This window comes from Fusarium proliferatum, assembly GCF_900067095.1.
Source record: "Fusarium proliferatum ET1 genome assembly, contig: FPRO_scaffold002, whole genome shotgun sequence".
Taxonomy (NCBI): Eukaryota; Fungi; Ascomycota; class Sordariomycetes; order Hypocreales; family Nectriaceae; genus Fusarium; species Fusarium proliferatum.
This window is the reverse complement of record NW_022194791.1, coordinates 2,077,254-2,101,394: the sequence shown is the minus strand read 5'-3', so window position 1 is coordinate 2,101,394 and position 24,141 is coordinate 2,077,254. Positions and strand designations below refer to the sequence as shown.

At 49.4% G+C, this 24,141-nt stretch overlaps 7 protein-coding genes across 7 annotated transcripts; 5 read left to right on the top strand and 2 right to left on the bottom strand.

Moving 5' to 3' along the window:
• Positions 1 to 662: 662 nt before the first annotated feature.
• FPRO_03091 (uncharacterized protein) lies at positions 663 to 3,166 on the bottom strand (the record flags this gene model as incomplete). Its single annotated transcript, XM_031226735.1, has 2 exons — positions 663 to 2,986; positions 3,091 to 3,166. The coding sequence occupies 2 exons, from the start codon at positions 3,164 to 3,166 to the stop codon at positions 663 to 665; spliced, it is 2,400 nt and encodes a 799-aa protein (XP_031077242.1).
• A 2,250-nt stretch (positions 3,167 to 5,416) lies between these two features.
• Positions 5,417 to 8,165, top strand: FPRO_03092 (uncharacterized protein; the record flags this gene model as incomplete). Its single annotated transcript, XM_031226734.1, has 4 exons — positions 5,417 to 5,508; positions 5,560 to 5,687; positions 5,791 to 6,147; positions 6,199 to 8,165. The coding sequence occupies 4 exons, from the start codon at positions 5,417 to 5,419 to the stop codon at positions 8,163 to 8,165; spliced, it is 2,544 nt and encodes an 847-aa protein (XP_031077241.1).
• Positions 8,166 to 8,580: 415 nt separating this feature from the next.
• FPRO_03093 (related to NADPH-ferrihemoprotein reductase and mammalian nitric-oxide synthases) lies at positions 8,581 to 10,547 on the bottom strand (the record flags this gene model as incomplete). The annotated part of the gene is made up of 4 exons (XM_031226733.1): positions 8,581 to 9,976; positions 10,030 to 10,128; positions 10,180 to 10,355; positions 10,407 to 10,547. The coding sequence occupies 4 exons, from the start codon at positions 10,545 to 10,547 to the stop codon at positions 8,581 to 8,583; spliced, it is 1,812 nt and encodes a 603-aa protein (XP_031077240.1).
• A 2,627-nt stretch (positions 10,548 to 13,174) lies between these two features.
• Positions 13,175 to 14,854, top strand: FPRO_03094 (uncharacterized protein; the record flags this gene model as incomplete). The annotated part of the gene is made up of 5 exons (XM_031226732.1): positions 13,175 to 13,404; positions 13,750 to 14,041; positions 14,096 to 14,188; positions 14,243 to 14,362; positions 14,417 to 14,854. 5 exons carry the CDS (start codon positions 13,175 to 13,177, stop codon positions 14,852 to 14,854), a joined length of 1,173 nt encoding a protein of 390 aa, XP_031077239.1.
• Positions 14,855 to 16,041: 1,187 nt separating this feature from the next.
• On the top strand, positions 16,042 to 17,333 carry FPRO_03095 (uncharacterized protein; the record flags this gene model as incomplete). The annotated part of the gene is made up of 3 exons (XM_031226731.1): positions 16,042 to 16,089; positions 16,195 to 16,956; positions 17,028 to 17,333. 3 exons carry the CDS (start codon positions 16,042 to 16,044, stop codon positions 17,331 to 17,333), a joined length of 1,116 nt encoding a protein of 371 aa, XP_031077238.1.
• A 592-nt stretch (positions 17,334 to 17,925) lies between these two features.
• On the top strand, positions 17,926 to 19,446 carry FPRO_03096 (putative argininosuccinate lyase; the record flags this gene model as incomplete). Its single annotated transcript, XM_031226730.1, has 4 exons — positions 17,926 to 17,971; positions 18,026 to 18,588; positions 18,650 to 18,907; positions 18,976 to 19,446. The coding sequence occupies 4 exons, from the start codon at positions 17,926 to 17,928 to the stop codon at positions 19,444 to 19,446; spliced, it is 1,338 nt and encodes a 445-aa protein (XP_031077237.1).
• Positions 19,447 to 21,415: 1,969 nt separating this feature from the next.
• FPRO_03097 (putative electron transfer flavoprotein beta chain) lies at positions 21,416 to 22,305 on the top strand (the record flags this gene model as incomplete). Its single annotated transcript, XM_031226729.1, has 3 exons — positions 21,416 to 21,466; positions 21,522 to 22,164; positions 22,223 to 22,305. The coding sequence occupies 3 exons, from the start codon at positions 21,416 to 21,418 to the stop codon at positions 22,303 to 22,305; spliced, it is 777 nt and encodes a 258-aa protein (XP_031077236.1).
• Positions 22,306 to 24,141: the final 1,836 nt, after the last annotated feature.

Sequence of the window (24,141 nt, the reverse complement as noted above, 5' to 3'; positions counted from 1 at the left end):
TCCATGACAAGTGTATTTAAGCTTTAAGCCACTCAGAATTCCCCACAAAAGAGTGAACATAGAGTCTGAAACTCCTGATTTCTTGTATTATGTCAGATATTTTAACAGGATACACAGGAAAATTAAACCGCGACTTATGGAGAGGATCTTATCTAAAGCTGGCCCTGGGCTGGTTGTGTACAAAGAATTAGCCAGGACTCCAGTAACTTATATATACGGAGTAGTATCATGACTGGTCCCTGTACAGAGTAGAATGGGCCAAGCCTGTCGTGAATTGTGTCGAGCTTACAGATAGATATTGGCTCTGCATAACAGTGATCTCAGATGTCGTGGCTCATGATATACTCAATCGCGAATTCTAATCAGTCCTGTTTCATTACCCATAATGCTCATTAGATGGGGTGTTCAAACATCCATTTGGGGAGTTTCGAGGTCATCTGATACATAGCTGTGATCAATGTAATTACTCGCATGTATGCTACCTTTGGCGATGTAATGTCAATTCTCATAAATTACAGGCCAGATACTCGTATATCGTGTTTCTCATCCACATTTCCAAATCTTCCATGTAATGCCAGTTATTGTCATGTCAAAACCAAAAGCCAGAAGCCACTCTGTTTCCTAACGAGTCCTAACATGGCGAATCATGCCCAATGCCAGGTTCAAAACAGAATCCAAACGCCAAACGCTATGCATAACCAAGTCATTCCTGTTGCCAAACCTGGTCGTCGTAAAATCGCACCGCTGTCATCCTCTTTCATCCTCTTTCCATCCTCTTTGGCATTGTTGTTGCTGGTTCCTGTTGCAACAGGTAATTCGTCAGACGCTGTTGCTTTCCCCTCGATGGTGGTTACAGTTGAAGCCCCGAAGGGGAACTTTATTGTTATTGTACCAATGATGATACCACTGGGCCCGATCGTGATAGTTTCACCACCGGCCGCTTTTGTTGTGCTCTTGGCACCAGGCCCGGCAGTGAAGGTCGTTTCATCGATGATCGCGTATGAAGGGTTGACTTTGGTGATGGTCGCTCCACCAACAATTCGGTATTTAGTGTCACTGAGCTCAGCATCAGACCCACCTAGAGTTGTTCCATCAACAACAACACCTTCTGGTCCAACAGTGACAGTGTCGTCATCGATTGTTTCCGTTGTCACGGGGGTGCCAGTTCCATATACCAGAGTCGTAGAATGAAAGACAAACACAGATTTTCCAACTGCGGTGAACATCTCACCACCTTCAATGATCACGTCTGTCTGAGGGCCACCGATCCCATGGTATGTGAGTGTTTCGTCATCAATCACCACGCTACCAGGCGCAATGGACACTTGTCGCTCCTCCACAATAGTATTGGATCCGACGACAGGAACCATAAGCCTTGTGGTCGTGCCCATAAGAGGAATTTTGAGCCTCGTGCCGCCAACAATAGCTTCCGTGCCTGAAACAGTGACAGGTATCTTTCCAATAGTCGCACTTGTAGGGCTGACAACGGAAATCACAGTACCGACAGGCTGCGGTTTCCTAACTGTTGCTCCCTCACCAACCACTTCTGTTGGGCGAATTGTAAATGTTCCATAATCGACAGTGACTGTCGTAGTTTGATCTGCTCTGAGACTGGAGAAGGTCTTGTCATTGACAATGACTTCTTGGCCTCTGGCAGTCACAAAAAATTTCCTAGGGGGTTCAGGTTCGGTGTCAGGCCGTGATTGGGGCTGTGGACCCCCTGATGGTTTGGTTTCTGGCTGCGGTCCTGATGTTGGCCTCGGTCCAGATTCTGCCGAAGGTCGCGGCTTCACGTCCGGTTGTGGGCCCGACTGAGGACTCGACTTTCCGTGCCCCCCGGAAGAATTTGGGTGATTTGAGCCTGGCGCTTTGGAAGGCTGCGGCTGTTGTTTGTTACTCACAGGGAGACCTCCTCCACCAGTCGGTCGGTCGAAGTGCGGTGGCGGTTCTGTGGGGAATACCACAGCCGGGTTCTTGTCAGTCGTTACGAAAGTAACAGTCATTCTCGAGCTTGACATAGTTAAACCTGGCACTCCAGGAACGGCTGTTGGATTCGACCAACCAGGAGGTTTTTCTGAAGCACAAGATTTCCCCGGTAAGCATGCTTGAGGGGGCTCCTTAGTTAGTCCAGAGCCTGGCAATGGGAATGTTCCAGACTCTTCGGAGCCATGAGATGGAACAATCTTTGAGAATGATGGGCTTGGAGCCTCTGGGTCGCAAACGTTGGGAGTACTGATAGTAGGGTAGGGTGGCGTGTAATCACTGCGGTTTCCAAAGAAGGTTATCGTTGATGTATACACAATGGAATACTCAGTGAAAGGTTCGTTATCCTGCAATGTCGTGCACGGCAACACTGACGTTGGTGCTATCAGCGTCAATGTACCAGACGTCCATGGTCCAGGCGTGTATGTCCCATTTCCCTTCGAAGTAACTGATGGAATCCATCCGCAGGGAGACTTGTAGCCAGGCCCGCATGTCCGCGTTTCCAGTTTGGTATTGTTGGGCACGGCTTGTGTAAAAGAATGTGCAAATCCCTGGTTTGGTCTCCTTTGAGCCGAAGCCTGGAGATCGGCTTGATTTGCTACAGAGCTTGAATCTCTATTGTAATCTGGCGGGTTTCCATTCACCAGAGCAGCAGATTTAGGAGCGGTCTGGACGAATTGTGAAGCTGAAGGTTCCGAGAAAGATCGAATATGAGTTTCTAGAGTGATTCGAGTGCTCTGAGATGAGGTGGCCACGCGATCCAACTGTGAAGTGATTGGCACTCTCTCAGCAGAATCATCGGAGCTTGTCTCTGCTGCCGTTTGAAAGAAAGCCTCTGTAGAAGATGCTTTGTCAGGAAGAGAAGACAATTCCTCTTCCACTTGTGTTATTGGGGTTGATGCTATCGATAATAAGCGAGTGGTACTGCCGTCTGGGGCAGTCGCGATGGCCGTTTCATTCAGTGGAAAGCGCCGAGGGTTTGGCTGATTAGGTCCGGATGGGGCTGATAGGCAAGGTTATCTTTAGCCACGATTCTTCTCTTCCATCTCTTCATCTTTCAAGGGACAGCACAATAATTAACACTGATGGGACAATTCGCAGGCTTACCTCGAGGTACAGCAACGCCGACAATAGAAGGAACAAGCGTTGCGACTGAGAGCAGTCCAATAACTTGCGTCCTCATATTGTCGATATAGGACATAGACTGGCTGCTCCGTACTGCATTAACTGTTGCCCTGGTCGTTTCGAGCTCCTTTTGTCTGTCATCCAAGCTCACCAAACCAAATCGACTGGGGCAGGCCTCTAAACGAGTGATTTGGGCCTTGTCTGATAAGTTGGTCTCACATCGGCCACTTATATGGATGGTTCTTCACGCAACGACCACAACCTCTTTCGACGTTGTCGATAGTAGCTTAGGGGAGAAAATCAATCACAAGATCGTATGCATGACTGGGGAGGGGCTCAAAGGTTAATGAACCAGCCGCCTGCCTCTAGTTAGCAACTGGCTCTAGTGCATGGTGACAAGGGGTTACGTCGTCCAAGGCGTAAGCGCAAGCGAACGAACCATGTAAGTTCAGGTCAACTGGGGTTGCTAATTGACTCGACCCTATACTAATTAGCCTCTCAGGGCCTTCCTTTCTTGTATTGTTTCATCCCTGGATCTGACTATTGTCCTCGCTCCAGTAGAATAGCGCTCTGGAGGGCTTTCTTTGGTGGCGGGGGACACAAACAGCCCTGCCCTTCCATACAGTTACACTGTGTGCTGCATGGACACCCACCACAAGGCCCAGAATGCATGTGGCTGATGCCTTCATCCTATGCGAAAACTCCCTTGTTAATGCGTCTATCAACTCTGTTCGGCCTGGCCTAGAACATAACACTCCAGAACTGTCGATTCTCCTCGGCATGTCATCACATATTCAGGTTTCATTTCATCTCTTGGACGTACGAAGATCCTAAAAGCAAAAATCGGAAGAGCCAGCGATAATCTGCAGAAGTTAAACTCAGGGTGTTACCACCTCACAAGTCCCAACCTTCCGGGAAACATCCATTTCGGTGGGAACGGTGGGACACTCAAAGTCGCTCAGGTCCAATATAATGTCTCAAGTTACATCCAGCTGAAATTCAAACAAATGATATCCATTCGGCCTTCCACATGGAGCTGAAAAGGGACACTGGCACACGGAGCTGAAGAAGATGGATTAGAACCAAAATCTCGGTATTTGCAATTTTCACGTCCGACCGGGCAACAACAACTTTCGGGTCCGGTTTTTAAGATCTTCAGGTCATCGGAAATTGCCATTGTGAAATAAGCTCTGGTTTATTGTGCGGATGCCCAGGCACCCTAACCCGTAGCTTAAAATTTCGTTCACATGTTATGCTGGCCAAACCACACAGAGGGGGCACTCGGTGTAACCAGTTTATTATCGAAGTTGATATTGATGGACCCGTCAGTATTGATTGATATCGTTCAACCTGCAGCCAGGGTCTTACTAGTCGTGCAACGCTTTCCAGCCACCGACTTGCCGGCGTCAGGGCTCTACGCCGAGTATGTATGCTCGCAAGCTCGCAATGTCAGACGGATCGAGGCCCTTTGTTGACAGGGACAAGGATCGTTTCCAGAATCTCAACGCCCTAAAATATATTTTGTTTCCCTTCAAAGGTGCCACGATAACACTTCATGATACAATCGAGCAACGTACAGCAAAATACAGCTAGTCATGGTGTAACAACATCTCGAAGCTCATCAGCATCGGCAAGTTCTGATGGCAATACAATTTGAAAAGACCGGAAGTTCCCCTCGTGGATGCTATGTATTCGAGATGGAACTCCTCGGGATGATAAGGTTGTTCAACTCAGCCAATAACGAACAAATTACCCCTGCAACCTCTTCGGGATGGCCTAGTGAACGCCAAGGAAGACTCCGCGCTCCGCACCATAGCTTTGGGGGCCAAGCCAAGCTAGAAATGGCCAAAGCAATGTAACGCTACTCTGTGGCTTTCTTTTCAGTCTAAGGCCACTGAGAAGGGGCACAAGGCCAGAACTCGTTAATCTTCAGTCGCCTCGCCCTGACTACTCCAACAAACTCTCAGTTCCATTGTCACCAAACTCACTGGTTTACGCTCTTATCCGGCCTTTGCAGCTTCAACGAATAATTATTCCGTACCAGCGTTGAACAATTGCGGCCATCATCAAGAAGGATCCGGCTCCCTGTCGCTCTGCTGTTGTTAGAGGTTAACCGCACTGCACACCCTTGACTAGACACTGGGATCGTTGTTTGGTGTGAATCGCGACGTTGAATGTGCCGCATTGCGGTCACCTCCACTCTATCGGCTCAAGAAGTCTCATTTGATGTTTGCTTCGAACCTAGGATGACCTTTCTGGCGAAGGTCCAGAACAACAGGCTTTCTCACATCTCTCTGCCAGACTCGAGATGCGGTCAATCATCCTTGGATCGTACTTCTTTCTCGTGCAACTCGCACAAGCCCGTGATCCTTCACCTGTTTTGTTGCCCTCTGGTGGTTGGTACGTTGTTCGGTCCTTTTTTGTTGCAGTCGATGTTAATACACAAGATAGGACTGGAAGCGATGGCAATTGGTCTACCATCTCATTTTCTCTGGGTTCAAACTCACAGGCCATTGAGGTTCTGGTGAGCACGGCTCTCTCCGAATTCTGGGCTATTGGGCCGGGAGGATGTCTACCCAGTATGTTTTCCTCACCTGGTCGTTCGTTCTTCAGCTTGGCTTCTCAAACCCAAGGAGTCGTTGATACCTTTCTACTCTGGATCTGTCATTAACACTCTAACAGAGGAGCCTCACTGTATTGCCGCTCGCGGAGGCATCTATAATCCTCAAGAATCTAGCGGTTGGAGCCCCCTAGGCACATGGCAGTTAGGGTTAAGCTATCTCGGTTACGATGGGAATGGCAACTACGGGCGCGATGTTATCAGCACACAAAGCCCTCTCAGTGATGATCCATATACCATGGACGGTGTGCTAATAGCAACCATAAACACGACCAATTACTTGAACGGTCTCTTCGGTTTGGGGATCACACAGAGTAACTTCAATGGCACTGTGGCGGATTCGCCATTGACACAAGCAGTTGGAACGTATGGACTGATTCCAAGTTACAGCTTCGGATATACAGCTGGAGCATACTACAGTATGCTGCCCTTTATACAAACTCTGTCGTCGAGATCACTAACATAACTAGGAAATACACCTGTATCCTTGACTCTTGGAGGCGTCGAAACGCCAAGGTTTAAAAAACATGATAACGTCTTCACACTCAGCCAGGAAGACAACCTGGAGCGCCCTATGGTCCGTGGCATTCAGATCACGCCAGCCGAAGGCCAAGATGTTCCTAGTTCTTGGGAATCCCAACAACCTTTGCTCTCCCAATGGAACTCGTCTTTCTTCGCCATCATTGATAGCAGCACCCCCTACCTGTGGCTACCAGACGAGGCCTGCGACCAATTTGCCCAAGCTCTTAACTTGACGTATAACAGTACCTTCGAGCTCTACACCATAAGTGACGATCAATATCGTGATTATACAAATGACGCGTCATTCGAACTTACCTTTGTGCTTTCAAGCTTTGACGATAACGATAACTTTGGCGACCCTTACAATGTACCAGGTATTGTCAATATTACCATACCTTTGAGAGCCTTTGTGGGCTTGCTGCAATACCCTTTCATGCCTGATACGATTCAATATGGTGACCCCGCAATCCCTTACTTTATGCTAAGAAAGGCGAAGAACAGCGGCTCCTACATACTAGGCCGTTCTTTTCTACAGGAGTCCTACCTCATAACCAAGTATGATGAGGGCGTCTTCTCAATCCACCAAGCTCTTTTCCCAGACGAGCCATCGACAAACTCGGAACTGACTGCCATCGAACAGTCTGACAACAGTCCCTATCCTCCACCATATGCAGAGGATGAAGGTGGGCTTTCAGATGGACAGGTAATTGGAATAGGAGTGGGTGTTGGGTTGGGTGTCTTCGTCGTCTGTGCAGCAATTTTGTTTGTGTGGTTGTACTTTCGACGCAAACGCAAGCGAGCAGCCAAAGGAAATAACCCGCCAGCAGAGGATCAGAACCTTACGCCAAATAGCGGATCGCGATCACCCAAATCCCCTTTGGTTATATTGTTTTCGAAGATTCTCGGACGAAACTCCTCCACTCAGCAAGCAGGAGATGGCACCAATGATAGAGAAAAGGTTGCTGAAGCTCCCGATACTCAAATCCACGAGATGTCAGCACCACTTCCAGTAGCAGAACTCGATGGCGACGATGGCATGTCATGGAATGATGATACGGAGATGGGTACCGACAGCACACTTAACATGACTGCCTATGAGATGGCCCGGAGGAAATTAGAGAAACAACTCCAGGGACCAGTCCCAACATATACCCCCCCTGCTGATGGGACGGAGATACCCGCAGAGAAAGCGATATACCAACCAGACCCAACAAATGGTCCGCCTGTGGCCCTACAACTATCGCCATCGGCATCTCTAAAAACAACACAACACGGGGGCACGAATACAAGCTCGATACCGCTGCCATCTCCACTGACCCCGGGCTTCGATGCGAATGGCCGTCCCATCGGGGCACCTTCTCCAACTACTATACCAGTATCGCCAACTACCGACAGTATTTCATTACCACACTCACCCCTTTCTCCCACTTCGGACCACCATACCATTAACTCCATGGCAATGGGTAGAACTCATTCAGACCGTAAACCTCACTCTTCATCGAAGCCATCGAATGAGCCACAACAGCGAGCAGTTCAACGGACACCCATTGATCCATCAAAGGTTGTATTCCTTGGGGCACTGCCCAAGAACACGCGCTTCTCCCGCCACGCCGCTCCGCAAATTCTATCAGATGAGGACTACCAAGCCACTGATGAGTCCTCACATCGGCACGGCTCTGTTGATACTCTGGGAAGTAACTTCACTGTCGACGAGGAAAGACGAAGCGCGGAAGGATCATCAAGGCGTTTGGATCTAGGTACAAACGGCTCATCCGTGAATGCTATGATAGAAGATCCCCCACAAAATCCTTCGACAGATCAGCCTGGTTTTTCACAAAGCCGAGAGCGCATCAATCCTGGTGAGGATTTGGTTCATGTACCGCAACTGGCTGAAAGGCGGTATAGCTGGGAGTAATAAGCTAGTTGCCGCGCGCCTTATTCTCATAATGATCAGGCTAGCAGGAAATTCTGGCTTTGTTGACGAGAAACATGAAAGGAACGGTGTCTACGTTCTGGCCTGGTATCGGCCGTGGACAGCGCGATTTCCAACTGATTTAAGTAATGCCACAGATTGCCAGAGCCATATCTGGCTCAGACTGGTCAAAACCCCAGTCCATTGAGACTGGCATAACGTTTTCTTTGTCAAATTTGCATCAGCGAGCGTTATGATTTGTCTTGATATGTCAGTCTCAAATACCAAAGAGAAGGACAGTTCTTATTCAATTTATAATCAAACATATAATGATATGCTTATTATGTGCTCCTGTTATTGTTGTATGCTGGCTTGATGTCTAAAGTATGTACTACCTATATTTTCAACTGAGGATTCCTTACCAGATCTCCTGCCACCATGTCAACGCTGCCAGGATCTTCTTGCTTTCCTCTGTATCCTTTACGTCCTCCGAGAAGGGGTCAAACACTGCCTTCTTAGCCGCATCCGCCATCTTGGTCGAGCCACCACAGACGCAGAATATTCCATTTTTGAAGATTACCTCTTCGATTCTCTTGGCCTCCTCGCGTAGCCTATCCTGAACATATATCTTATTTCGCTGATCACGCGAGAACGCTAAAAATACATTGAGGTGTCCCTCGCGCACGGCGGCGTCAAGCTCTTGCTCGAAGAAATAATCGGCCCCACGGTTGCGGTTCCCAAAGAAGAGATGCATCGGTCCAGGTGAGGGGTGCGTGAGGCGCTCGTGAATAAGGGCGCGTATTGGGGCAAGGCCTGTGCCTGTGGCGATGGCAACTAGAGGCCGTTGGGCATTCTGTAGGCCATGAATGGGTGAGAGGACTGGCTTGCGTGTGACAGCGAGGATGGAGTCCAAGGGAATGTTATCGAGATAACGAGAGCATAGGCCCTCGCGAGGTTTGCGGAGGACAGTTTTGTATTTGACTAAAGCGACAAGAAGCTCGATACGAGTCTTGTCCTTGTCTGTCGGATGATTTTGATGCTCGCCACCATTGGCAATGCTAAAGTCTCGTCCACGGATAATTGGGAAAATATCGAAGAGACGCTCGGCAGGTAGTTTGACAGATGTGAACTCCTCCAAGACCTCGAGAATAGATCGCCTTGACCTAGTTGCGTAGTCGAAATATTCATCTAGGTACTCAGTCATGGTGAACTCGAGAAGGCGCTCCTTGTGGTCGGGATTGGTGGAGAAGTAAGACATGTTCTTGAGGAATGATCTCCGTGGGATTGCAGTGAAGTCGATATTGTTCAAAAGGAGCTCTCTCAATGTGCATTTGGGGTCTATATAGAGGTTCGTAGGAAGAGATTCGCATAATGAGAGGTCAAGGGTTTTGTCGGCCACCTCTTCCCAGCCCATGAGGGTGATGAGCTTCTGGACGTCTTGGGGGAAGTTTTTCGGGTAGATGGTTAGGCAATCTCCAGGGACGCAAGACAACTTATCTCCATCACGATGTGGAATGTCGAATGAGATGAGGCGGACATCTTGCCAGTGCTTCTCTGGGGTGAGTCTGTCGTTTCCAACCAAAGTTGCGTTCCAACCGTTAGGGATAGGGAGAGGTGAAGAGGGAGGGAGGTTGGAAATTATCGGAGACGTGTGGCCGTTGCTTATTGAAGAGCTACTGAGAGAACTCTTTAGAGACCATTTAGCGGGAAGAATAACATCATCAGGGATAGGCTCAAGTCCAGTAGGGGGAGGATGGTGTCCAAGTAAGTGGTTGTAAAGTCGCTCACCCCAACGCACAAAACTTCCATCAATACTATCCACAACATTAGCTACTTCAACTAGCGATTTAAAACGATAATTACTGACCCGTCTGGAAATTGTTCGTCCGCCTCAAAGGGATCAAAGAAAGTTGTAGCACCAAGTTGATCGAGACGCCTGTTGAGCTTGCGAGCTGCCCAATTAAACCTATACTGTATAAGCTATAGAGAACAACATCAAACATCCTCAATGACTGACTTGACATAAGTACTATCTCCAAGCCCAAAGGTTGTATACTTGACTGAAGCTAAGCAACCTGGTGGTAATTTCTTCCGAAGAAGCCTTTTCCAGAAGACCAGTGAGTTATGAGGCATATCTCCTTGGCCAGTGGTTGATATGACGAATAATACGAAGTCAGGCTGAAGCAGTGCATTCTAGTTTAGGGAGTCAGTAATGATGATCAATCAAGGAGCTATATGGCCTACTAAATCTACTGCGTCGAGTTCTTCAACACGACTTTCAAAATGCAGTCTTTGACATATTCGCCCCAACTCTTCTGCCATGTCCTGGGCATTACCCGTCTCGGACCCGTACAGGACGAGCACGCTCCTATCGTGAGCGGCCATAGTGACTGACCGAGAGATGAGGTATGTAGGCGTTTGGGAGTAAAAGAGAGTACAGATAATTAAGCCGGGGTCCGGTCTCGCAGGTTGAGGTTGTTTAGTGGGATGGTTTGCGTCAGAGTTAGTGCCCGGTTAGCGGATGGCCGATGGCGGGGCGAGGAATCTATTGCGCTTCGGGATCTTATCAATCTGGGGGCTGATTGATTAATAGGAATGGAATCCCGAATGATACAGCGTTTGTTCACGATGGTCGAGATTGGATGAACATCTTGTTACGCACGGCGTGTGTCATTCAGGGCCATGTTCTACAAAAATATCTATTGTTGTTTGTTCAGGGCCCAAGCAAACTATTCATGGTCAATTGCTGATGCCATTTGTTACACAAATTTTAACGAATTTTTGCGTCGGCCAATTTATAACATGGACAGCAATTTGCATAGCGCTTCTTATGTAAACAATGCCGGGAGTCTATACCCGCCTGGCCCAACGTCCTTATTGAAGGTTGACAGCAAACCGCAAACCAAAGGGAACATTTCCTAAAACAGTTGTCATATTCAAACGCATTGACAACGGACAAGTTCTAGAAGAAGAAGCTGTGGAGTAAGGAGCTGGCTTGGCTTTCGGGGACTTGAGAAACACAATCCTAACCCTGGCTTGCAGGGCAGCATTGGATCCGAGCTGCCGGGCATGGAGGGATCATGAGCATGGCAGGTGTGCACCACAAACATGGATGTAAGAATAGAATAGGTAGCTCACCTCTTCTCGTGTAATTATTGGTGGGAGCTGGTAATGATCGATGATGCCCTGGTCATTTGGCTCCCGCCATGTAAAAGGGGCTTGCAAAGGGGGTGAATCGACCCAGTCAGGGGGCTCACTCAGACGTGTGACTCGATAAGCTGTCTACGTAGGCTGTCAGGCTGTGAAATTATCCAGGGTATGCAATTTCCGCCATGCAGGCAACCAAGCAACTTCGTGAGCCTATGCTGTGATTATCAGGCAGTTCGAGAATCTTCATCTGGATAGCAAAGGGCGTTGGGGTTTAAAGAAACGAGGAAACTTCCAGACTGCGGTGTGTCGTATGGGGACGCCCAGGATCGGTAGTTTTATATGTTGGACTGTCAATGATAAAGTTATGTGAATAGTAGATTTTGTATTTCGTATACGAAAGCATTTTAAAACTTATTACCTACTAAGGTAGAAAGATAATATTACTAGTTCTCGACTTGGAATCATCTAGATCCTTTTATGTAGCCTAGAGTTCGGAGTACAGAAGACTATATGCATTATAACAACCCGATAACCGCTATAGCTTTGCCAATCTGCTGATTTGTCTATTGTGAACATATATTCTATTCTATTCACACCAAGCCATGCTAGTTCGCTGATGTCGTACTTGCTCATAAACCTACGCCGCTGAGAGGCTAGCAGGCACCCCACTGTTCTTGACCGTGATATCGATTCATGGATATCAACATGAGCGGTCAGAGCAAGCGAAAGAGATGTTCTCTGAACACAACTCGCATTCTTACCATTCTATTATTTTCCTGTTTTTACGCCAGGTATTCTTTAGAAATCAAGGTCATTCATGCCACCCGAGAAACTTTCAACTCACTTGCGCCTCAGCTCAAACAAAGCCAACCTTTGTTCATATTGACTTTACAATCAAGATAGTAGGTAGCCAACAGAGCATCACCCGCACCACTTTAACTACACCGATACTGCACATACATAGTAGAGTGACGCACATGATCCTTGGCCCGCAGAACCCACACGTCAGGCCCTAATATGAATATCCTGTACATACAGTAGGTATTGGCACAATTCATGCATTAAGCAGGTAAAAATATGTGAACAATTCCTCCAACCGGGTGATCCCTTCTCTCTCACTGCTAATTACTGCCAAGATCGTTCATCTTGAACATTCAAACAGCTACTCCGTACCTTTCTCGTATGGATCCAGGTAGGAGCGTTTGATACAGGCTCTGGAAACAATCCCCCCGGCCGAAAGCGGTCTCGAAGTGTCCAGGATCTGTGAACACTCAAACGGGAAAGAACCCACAAAACTGAAGCTCTCCCCGAAGCTTTCAGGTATTGAATACCGCCATTCACAGTGGATGATACATGGGCATCCAAACTTCAACGTGGAGTCGTAGCCGCCAACTGATCATGGTTCTCGTACCTTCCTTCGTGACCTGTACTAAGCTTTCCTCCGCTCTTTACGCCTACCGTCGTCCCCCTAGCCCTGGCCACTTTCCACTTTCCACAACTCCTCACCTGCCCACACCCCTGACAACACCCCCCTTCCTCCTTCCCTCTGTGCCCCCCCCCCCCCCCCCAAACCCAAAGGCCAGAAAAATATTTCAGATTCCGCTACCAGTCGCCTTCACTTCCTCCCTTTCTCTTCTCCATCACAACATCAAACACCTGTGTCTCCGCGCAACGCACCGTCGTCTGTCTAATCTCAACCTCGTTTCTAGGGCACGAAGCTACCCTGATCAAACTCCTCCTTATTGCACCAGAGTTCAACCTGTTCAACTCGCAGCCATCGTTTTCGAACGCTCCTCCACCACAGGTCCAAGTTCGAACGTCATAATCAATCTAACCACCAACCTCATCCACCCACCGCCATCATGTCTGCCGCCAACACCACCACCACCAACAACAACATGGATGCTGCCGTTAATGACGTCGCAAACACTCTGAGCAATACCTCACTCAACAGCAAGCCTGCCGATGACAAGACGGCCGCCAACGAGGCCGCCTCGGCCAGCGCTGCTGAGGGCCGCCGCCTCTACATTGGCAACCTGGCCTATGCGACAACTGAGGGGGAGTTGAAGGACTTCTTCAAGAGCTATCTTGTGTAAGTTCTATCTTCTCTTCTTCATCATCTCCCTACCCGGCTTCTTTTATCTTCGTCTCGCCATCTGTGTTTTATGCGATGAGTGACTAGCTGGAGACACGTGTCTTTGCCATCGCGATGGGCGCCTTCCCTAGCCATCATATGACGACAAATGATGGCAGGCACGCGTGAAGCCCCTTCCTAATCACGAAGTCTTCTATTGGAAATGGGTAGCTACTGTCCTTACCACCTGTTGTGGCTCTGAACAGTAGCTACCTCATTGATTCCACTTCTTAGTCACCAAAGCCGTTGCTCCATACCCCATCATGGATACGTCTTGAGAAGTACTAACATTGTCGCCACTAGTGAGTCTGTCTCGATTCCTAAGAACCCCCGCACCGACCGTCCTGTCGGCTACGCCTTCGTCGACCTCTCCACTCCCACTGAGGCTGAGCGTGCCATTGAGGAGCTCTCCGGCAAGGAGATCCTTGAGCGAAAGGTTTCCGTTCAGCTCGCTCGCAAGCCTGAGCCCGCTGGCGAGAAGTCAGAGGGTGCTAACGGTGAGGGTTCTAGTGCAGAGGGCTCTCGTCGCCGAGCTTCGGGACGTGGCCGCGGACGTGGCCGTGGCCGTGGAGGCCGCACTGCCCGCGCTGGCCGTGTGAGTCATTATCCAGTTCTATGATTCACGAGTGTTGTACTGACCATACCACAGGAGGGTGCTGAGAAGAAGGAGGGAGAGACTACTGAGGCTGTTGCCGCTACTGAAGAAGCTGCCCCCGCAGCTGCGGCTCCCGCCACCGCTGAGGTTTTACCATTGACCGACATCACAAACAAGATCAACACTGACGCGAACACCAAGACTAAGACTCAAGCTCGCCCCCAGCGTGAGCGCCGTGAGCGGGGCCCTCCCGCTGATGGAATTCCTTCCAAGACCAAGGTCATGGTTGCCAACCTGCCTTACGACCTGACTGAGGATAAGGTGAGAACAGCTGCCCTATCTCGTCTCCAATGCAGTCTTCTGACACCATAGCAGCTTATTGAGCTTTTCAAGGCTTATGAGCCTTCTTCCGCCAAGATTGCTCTCCGACCCATCCCCCGATTCATGATCAAGAAGCTTCAGGCTCGTGGCGAGGCTCGTAAGGGCCGTGGCTTTGGCTTTGTTACTCTGGCTTCTGAGGAACTCCAGCAGAAGGCTGTTAACGAGATGAACGGAAAGGAGATCGAGGGCCGTGAGATCGCCGTCAAGGTTGCTATCGACAGCCCTGACAAGACCGACGAGGAACAGCACGAGGGTGATGCTACCAACGGCCAGAAGGAGGCTACCCCTGCTACTGAGGCTACTCCTGCTGCCGCCGCACCCGCCCCTGCTGCTGCTACTGAGGCTGCTACTACTCCTGCCGCTGCCCCAGCTCCCGCTGCCACCAAGACTGAGGCTACCCCCGCCTCTACCACCCCTGCCACTACTGCTTAAGTTATGGCTTGGCACGAATTTCACGGGCATGAACTAGGTATGCCACGATGATAACACTTACGATTTGGTACGCGATTTTCACGAATTTCTCTTACGGTAGATTCTCGCTACAACGATGAAAAGAAAGAATGAGGTATTCGACCTTGCCGGGATCTTGGGGACGTAAGCAAGAGCGAATCGAGAGCTTTCAATGAATCTCGGGTGGTGTTTACTTATCAGCCTTTATCACTTTTCTCATCAAACACTTAATATTTCCATGATCGGGACACAAAAAAGCTCACAGGCCCTCTGTTATCTTGTATTTGTATCACTTTTTCTCCGTCACCCTTCTGCGGGTTGTACACTAGCTTACACCGGAGGCGGCAGGGGAGAGAAAAGTTTAGCGGTATTATAAAGGGCGTTTTGATGAAGCTGAACGGGCCTGCGTGATTTTTCAGTTGCTTGTATGTGCAAAGTATATTACTGTAAAGGTGAAAGCATGTGAATCCGTGATGATGTTTTGTGCTCGACATCATAGGGACGAGACAAATTGATATGTAGTAGAGTTTACCTTACCCTTGAGGATTGTGGGGATTCAAGGGAAGAGGCGTTATTGCTTTAGAATACAGGATGATTACGGATATGTCAAGTTACCTAATGCGTCGTCACTGTTTTGGACCATTTGCATGCCGAAGATTGTAGGAGTTGCAAATAAATCAGTTAAAAACTTCATTGTGAAACGTATAGACTAATGCTGGATAATATATGTACATGCAATATACTATGTAGCTCACGTGGCTAAGGGTTCTAGAACTGGCCTCAATGATGTCTTGAGTAAGGTAAGGCCCATATGGTATGGATAAAATGCCCCGCCAACCTTAGGTAGGTAGCCCCTTAAATGGCCAGGAGCAGTTGGGGCACTTCGTGGCAACGAGCGGGAGGAGCTGGCCCCCTGCTCCAGTGCATGAAGCAACTAGCCTTGGGCGCTGAGTGGTGTAAATGTAGAGGCAAGGTACCCTATGGCACTAGCGCCCTCAGATGTCTCCCTTTGTTTCTGTTTCCATTTTCAGGTGATTCCAACTCATCATAGAGATCCATTGTACGTACTCCGTACGAAGTTATATCGAGTCCAGCAAACACAGCAGCTGCAACACCTAATATACCTAATCGACGCCCCAGTATCCCACGATAGCACTGAACCTCTCAAGATGGCATCCAAGGGCATGTGGGAGGTCGATCCCGAGACTCGGTCCAAGGTTCGTCCCTCACCATTCATCCCCTTTCCTACTCATCCAATCTCTCCCCATCCTCTCTGTACTTTGCGCTGCAGTCACACATGCTGACGCCGATAATGTCGATAGCTGGCCACCCTCCAGAAGGAATCAAAGAATAATATCTGCTGCGATTGCAATGCGCCTTCTCCCCAGTGGGCGTCTCCCAAGTTTGGCATCTTCATCTGCCTCTCGTGCGCTGGTGTGCATCGAGGCCTTGGAGTCCACATTTCTTTCGTCAGAAGTATTTCAATGGACGCCTTCAAGTCGAGCGAAATCGAACGAATGCGACTGGGCGGCAACGAGGGATGGAGGAACTTCTTTGAAGAGCATGAGCAAACTAAGATGATGGGCATCACATGGGAAGATTCGACTATTGCAGAGCGATACAGTGGTGAGGTCGGTGAGGAGTGGAAGGAGAGACTGAGCTGCAAGGTTGAGGGCCGCGAATACGTCCCTGGTGCGAAGAAGCCTGTGTCTGCGCCCACGAAACCAGCATCGCGAACGGGAACTCCAATGAGTGGTAGCTCGCGCCGCAATGAGAGTCCTGCAGCGGCATCAGGAGGCGGAGGCGGAGGCGGAGGCAAGGTCAAGGTGGACGACCAGTACTTCTCAAGGCTTGGAGCCGATAACGCTGCACGACCGGACCATCTGCCACCTAGCCAGGGAGGAAAATATGCCGGATTTGGAAGTACTCCTGCGCCCAGCTCCTCGGACAACGACCTCAACTTTGGTGATATACAGAAGGACGCTGTCGCGACTCTGACTCGGGGATTCGGCTGGTTCACATCGACAGTCTCAAAGACCGCCAAGACTGTTAATGATGGCTACATTCAGCCCACTGCCAAGCAGGTATGTCACTTCTCTTTCCAGGCCATTCTGCCTAGGTACCTTACCTCGGAGACTTATCTAACACATCACAGTTTGCTGAAGGCGACTTTGCTAAGCAAGCTCAACTGACCGCTTCCGCTTTCGCAAAGCAGGCCCAGGCAGCGGGCAAGAATGCACAGGAGGGTTTCACCAGATTCGTGGAAGGTCCTGAGAACCAGAAAAGTCGAGAAGCCCCCCTTGATGAGAGCAAGAAGAGCTTTTGGGATGAGTTCTCAAATCTGGCTGATCAAAGACAACCCGCCAACAACTCAATCGGCACAAGTGCTATGGGAATGGGCAAGAAGAGCACGGCGGCTCCTCCACCAAAGAAGCAGGATGATGCATGGGACGATTGGTGAGCGGTAGTGTAGTCGTAGTCTTGGCTGTTTCGAAGGATGATTTGTTGGCAATCTAAGGTACCTAGTTGGAGCATTGGAGTATAGGCGTGCCTGTTAAATGAAACCAGTCCCTTTACAAAATCTCGACTCCTCTCAGATCGCTTGAGCGCCCAAACACAATTTACCGGCAAACGCTTGCTGTCTTCAATGCCGAAGTGACTGAGTAGTCACCCACAACAACAATTTCTTGAGTCCCAATCCGTCTGTGAGCTATCGCTGAAATAAAAAAGTAGTACTGTGCCCGCTCTTGGGCTCTGTCCTGTGAACCCCCCTTTTGTGTACATATTCGTCAACATATACTAAAGGTGCACAGTCAGGATAATACTCGAATACAGCACAATACCAGGCGTCATGTACTACGCCCCAAAACACACAAGAACCTTAATATGAAGCCTCAGCTGATCACACATTTACTGCCCTGAACCTTGAGAGACAACTAAGCAAGTGGTCTCAATCCACAAGCATAAAGAGGCTGTTTCCCATACAATAACCAACTGCTTGGTGCTTTGCCTTCTGGACATCATTTGCCAGCGTCCCTACACTACCACCAACTATGGTGCCCAACCCATCAACGCTCCTCTGGGGCGGTCGCTTCACAGGTCGGTACAGCTCTGTCCACTGCTGCAACGTATGCTGACCGCATCGCCATGCAGGGCACATGGACGACCTCATGGTTGCGTTCAACGAGTCGCTCCCCTTCGACAAGGCGTTGCACGAGGCCGATATCAGGGGCTCCATCACCTTTGCCAAGGCATTGCGGCAGCTCGACCTGATCACTGGCGAGGAACTGAGCGAGATCACCAGGGGCCTCGAGGCTGTCGAGAAGGAGTGGGCTGATGGGAAATTTGTCATCCATCCTGCTGTTGACGAGGACATCCACACGGCCAACGAGCGTCGTCTAGCTGAGCTTATTGGCCCAGCCATCGCTGGCAAACTTCATACAGGCCGCTCCCGCAACGAGCAGATTGCTACCGACATGCGCCTTTGGGTGCGAACGCAGCTAGATGACCTATCTGAACAACTGCGCACCGCCTTGGCTGTTTGCGCTGCCCGCGCCAAGGCAGAGATCGATATCATCATGCCCGGCTACACACACTTGCAACGTGCCCAGCCTGTTCGCTTTTCCCACTGGTTAATCTCACACGCTACCTACCTCATGGGTGACCTACAACGACTTCACGGCGTTCGTGAGCGGACCAACTGTTGTCCCCTCGGTGTTGGCGCTCTGGCGGGAAACCCCTTTGGCATCGACCGCACCTTTCTCACCAAAGACCTAGGCTTCTCCTCCGTCCATCCCAAATAGCCTGGCGGCAGTGGCGGATCGTGACTTCGTCGCCGAGATTTTGCAGTGGTCGAGTCTGCTGATGGTGCACCTTAGCCGCCTTAGCGAAGACCTGATTATCTATTCAACAGCCGAGTTTGGTTTTATTCGGGTTGCCGATGAGTATAGCACCGGCAGTAGTTTGATGCCGCAGAAGAAGAATCCTGATAGCCTCGAGGCGATTCAAGGAAAGGCTGGGAGGGTTATGGGCCAGGTTCGTCTCTTTTCAGCCCCCGGTCAAAGACATGAAATGGGTATGCCCTGAGCTGACCAACTGTTCAGGCGTCGGGATTTCTTTCCACCTTAAAGAGCCTTCCTACGGCATACAACAAGGACATTCAGGAGTCAGTGGAGCCACTTCTCGACTGCGTCAAGACGGTTTCGCACTGTCTGCGGATCGCCAGCGGTGTCCTAAGCACGCTGCAGATCAACTCGGAGAAGATTAAGGCAGCCCTAACAGCCGACATGCTCGCCACTGATGTCGCCGACTATCTGGTTGTGAAAGGCGTGCCCTTTCGGCAGACGCACCACATCGCCGGCGCCGTTGTGCGCAAAGCAGAGGAGAAGGGTGTCTCTATCGCCGAACTAGAGCTGCCAGACCTTAAACAGATCTCGCCTCAGTTCGAGGCCGACGTTGTTGACGTCTTCGACTTCGAAAGGAGTGTTGAGAGGAGGACTGCCCAGGGGGGGACGAGCCGGAGTTCAGTACTAGGCCAAATCTCCGCTATCGAGGCCTATCTTGTGGGGAATTAAACCAGACAGCCAACTAAAGATAAATCCTCTATGGATAATCGAGTTGCTTTGTCTTTCGTGTGTGGCTCAAGGTACAAATAGATAGTACGTCCCCGGCCACCCAGCAACGAGATATGTTAGAGTCAGAGGATCGTTGGGAAGATCAATGGGGCATGGTCACAGGAGCAGCACCTACAGTATTTTTCAATCTAGTCGTTAATCCAGTGGTCCCTTGTAGTTGGCTCTAATTCAACCACTGACGCGTTCGGTGCATGCTGCCTGTTCTCTCGTTAACGGGGCGGCCCGAGCCTTGTTAGTAGCTTTAATACGAGAGATCCGCTCGCAAGAACAAAACATCAAAGCATGACCGTCATCAATGTTTCCACAGTTTACTGTATCTACCTTGGCACCACTGAACGGCGTATCCAAGAGCCAATTTGCCCGTGGGCATCACCAAGAACCACACTTGACAATTCCTGGCTTCCGAATCTGCTTTGCGGCATGCCTGAACGCCCGTGGCTCTATCCTGAGCAACAGTGACCAGGAATATGATCAAGGCTTGACCAAGGCATATCATTCGTAGGCCGCCGAAAATGTCCAAGTTGTTCTTGTCAGTGGCGGCAAAGCCGGGGTGTATTGGTTGTTCTTGATAAGCATAGTGCCGAGAAGTTTATAAAAATCCACCGAGGTCTATGAAAGAGGTTATAGAGCAACAGAGGGTAGAAAAGATTACCTGTTGAACATGTTCACCAACAGACACGTCCGGGCTTGTTATCCCCTGACGAAAGATCGGCTTGTGTGCCCCAGCGTCCTCAACAACCAAAAAGACTTCGGATCCTAGTAGACAAGTGAAACTAAATCAGGTTGTTCGACCGACTGAGAGGATGGACATAATAACTGCGGTAGCAGCTCCTCTTGGCTCTCCTACTTATTAAGGTATTTAGGACATTAAAACTCTGCGGCCTTCCAATCACCTGGCGGAACTATCTCGGGAAACAGCCCTTTTGATATCATCTTGAATAGAATAGTGTTAGATTAGAAGGGTAGTCGGGGAAGACGAGAAGGAAGCTAATAACCTCTGGTAGAGCGTGGCTAAGAAGAATTGCCTAGACCGAGCCTTGTGTGCGACGATGGAACTTCTCCTAAGATAGAGTCAAACTGGCCGCCAGAAGGGAATGCTGCTTTGGACCTCATTTGTAGGGAAGTGATGTCTGTGAGATGATACCTTACCAAGAAGTGAGCTAGATTCTCTCAAGAGCCCACTAGGTATTCATAAACGCAGGGTCGCCTTCTCTTGTCTTGAGGTGCATGCATTATCTACTTAGGTAGGATATCTTCTCCAAGTTTGTCACTCAGCCCAGATCGCAATCACATAGCATCACGCCTACTGTGTGTATTACATCTGCAAAGCACGTCAGGCCAAGGGCCTGGCAGTTAAACCATTGTGCGCTGCCAGCACGAACCCCCATATGGACGTTCAGAACCACTAGAATCCTTGCGTCAGTGCCGCATATGTGCCTGCATCATCAAAGGAACAAGTGATTTGGCTGCGTGGGGCCGTACTGGTTGGTGGTAGACCACCGTACCTTAGTTATATGGCCGGGCTCGGCATTTGTGTATAAGTTGCCGGTGGTTTAACACCGCCAATGGCCGATTTCATCAACACATCCCTCCCCTTGTATACTTATAAGTTCGGGTTTGGTAGAATTTTGTCTAAATGTATAGGGGATAATGATAGAAGAGAAAGATATGATGCCATGAATGCACACCACAAACTTTTAACAGAAATAATATCAATAACACGGGAATGAATCCCGACATCGCTCGTTCAGCTGGCGGATCTGTCACGTGGGCCGTCGGCCGAGGTTGTAGCTGAGACCGGCCCTAGCCGGTACCGCGCCGAGCTTTGCCATGACGACTTGGCCGGCCCTCGTGAACGTCTCGCCGCTCTCGACAACTTCAATTTCGCATTGAACAACGCCCATACACCATGTCAGCACTACGGATTCTCGTACCCGTCAAGCGGGTTATCGACTATGCTGTAACAAAGCCGAATCGACAATTGAGAAGCAACGGAACACTGACAATCTTTACAGGTCAAGCCTCGAGTTAACAAGGCCCAAACGGCCGTCGAAACAGCTGGTGTCAAGCACTCAATGAACCCGTTCGATGAGCTGTCTGTCGAAGAGTCAGTGCGTATCCGAGAGAAGAAGCGTTCGCCCGGTGGTGTCGAGGACATCTGCGTTATCTCCGCCGGTCCTCCCAAGGCGCAAGACGTGCTGCGAACAGCCATGGCCATGGGCGCAGACCGAGGAATCCACGTCGAGCTCAAGGATGGAGATGAGCTAGAGCCTCTCACAGTAGCAAAGATCCTGCAGAAGGCCGTGGAACAGCAGAAGAGCAACCTAGTGATTCTGGGCAAGCAGAGCATCGATGACGATGCGGCACAGACCGGCCAAATGCTTGCAGGTCTCCTCGGATGGCCTCAAGCTACTCAGGCGAGCAAGATCGAGTTCGGTGCTGGTGATAAGGTCACCGTGACAAAGGAGGTTGACGGTGGTGTTGAGACAGTGAGCGCCAAATTGCCCATGGTCATCACGACAGACCTACGACTCAACGAGCCCCGCTATGCCAGCTTGCCTAATATCATGAAGGCCAAGAAGAAGAAGTTGGAGAAGACAAAGCTTGAGGATTTTGGAGTGGATGGTGTGAAGCGCCTTAAGACACTCAAGGTCATTGGTAAGTTATCGTTCTCTCACATAAAATGTCCCACGGTGATTTTACTAACATCTCCCAGAACCACCAGCTCGCCAGGGAGGTGGTAAGGTTGAGGATGTTGGTGGCTTGGTTAGCAAGCTAAAGGAGCTTGGTGCATTGTAAATAAGAAGTAAATAGTGAACATGATAAAGCCGAAGGCCATTAGAATGGACCACCCCTGGATGCAGTATTCTTACTACCATGAAGTGTGAAATGAAGATTACAAGAGGCGAGCCTACATCCTATTCTCCAATTTGCCCGAAGCTCCCATTAAGACGCTCGTGACCCAAACAAGAGCTGGAATAACTTTCTCCTTTCAATATATATATATATATATGTTCTAATTTAAATATTCGCTAATGTTTTTTGACTTACACTATTTTATTGGGCCGCCCATTTAGGGAGCGGAGCGGAAAGCGTGTGCTACTCGAGAGATGTTATGAGACATAGGTGGTATTGAAAAGGAAGGCATAGCAAGTAATTCCAGAGATTCAAATACAAGCTAATATACCTTATTGTTTTAATGAATCTATAGGAATGATGTGAGAAGCGACTGATATTCTCCTTTTCCTTGAACTGTTTGTGTTGAAGTAAGTGTGGATGTGAAATATCTTTTAATTACCTAGAGTAATAGAAAGGCAAGAAGGTGACGAAAACAAAAAAAAATAAAAAAAAATCGCAACCTCACTCCTTGGTGTGAGGTTTCGATCTCGAAGGGTCCATGTTAAATTCAACGTATTGTCCGTTGTTCCAAAATGTTCCACTTGAAGGCGCGGGGTGCCATAGAATAGTGAGAACGCAACTTGCACTTATAAGACTGCTCCGTGCGGATGTCACGCAAGGAGCCTGGGATGTGCCAAGGCTATAATTCGACAAACACGCACGTAAGCAGCTTTCTCTTAGGGATATGACTTTCTGTTAATGCTTAAGTTGAGGCTCAAGAGACTCTATAAAGCATCCATCATATTGTTACACCAAGACCAAGACTTGCAAGGTTGTCTCATAATTGGATTCCGACTGCCGAACGCCGCGTGCCTGGCAGGGTAGCAGGGCTGCTAAGGCCATCAAGAGGTCCACAGTCTCTTATCAGGGCGATCGACAATGCTACGCTAGAAATACTTCTAGCTTAGATTCCATGCTTTGACCGCCAACAGAGGAGACGACTCAACAATGGCGAATCAAATAACGTCTCAACATTTCCAGAGTTTGTCTGGGGACGGTGGATCTTTGTATGGTTTCATTGACAAGATAAAGGGCATGGTCGTGCTGGAGCACTTGACTCAATCGACATGTCTACGTTGGATGAATATGGCATTGAGTGCAAGAGTGATGAGTTGCAGCATTTTGAGATACGATATTGATGGTCGCAATTTGCCTTCTTCTTCTGGCGATATATATGGTATGAAGAAAAGATAGGCTCAATGATCGGCTCAGGTTGTGTTGTGTTGTGTTGTGTTGTGTTGTGACGTGTAATTGGTGTTGGTCAAGGACTCACGCATCGACAAAGAGTCAAAAACGATATCGGAGGTTGAGAGATGCTGCCAAAGGGTTCAGTTCCTGGCAGCGGGGCTCTAATAGCGCCAATAGGCGGAGCGCTCAGCCCGCCCAGCACTGTTTTCTCGGCGGAAGAGCGGGCTTCTGGTTCCGCCAGGAGGAAATTTGCAGGCAGGAACCCACTCAGCTTGAAAAAACTTGCCAATGACCAAGGCCGTGTTGTCAGGTTTCCCTATCGGGGCGGCACCTGCGGAGCGGGATCGCACCTATCGTCCATCCCATCCTGTCTATGGTGGTTGGATCCTCACTAGAGGTATCCTACCTATCTTTTCTTCCCAGCTCCCACCCTCTTGACCCTTTTCTTCTTTTTCTTCTCCTCCAACAGAAAGAAATCCTCGCGACAAATCCACACAATCTTGACCTTCAGACCCTAACTCAACATTCCTGCAACACGATTGCATCTTC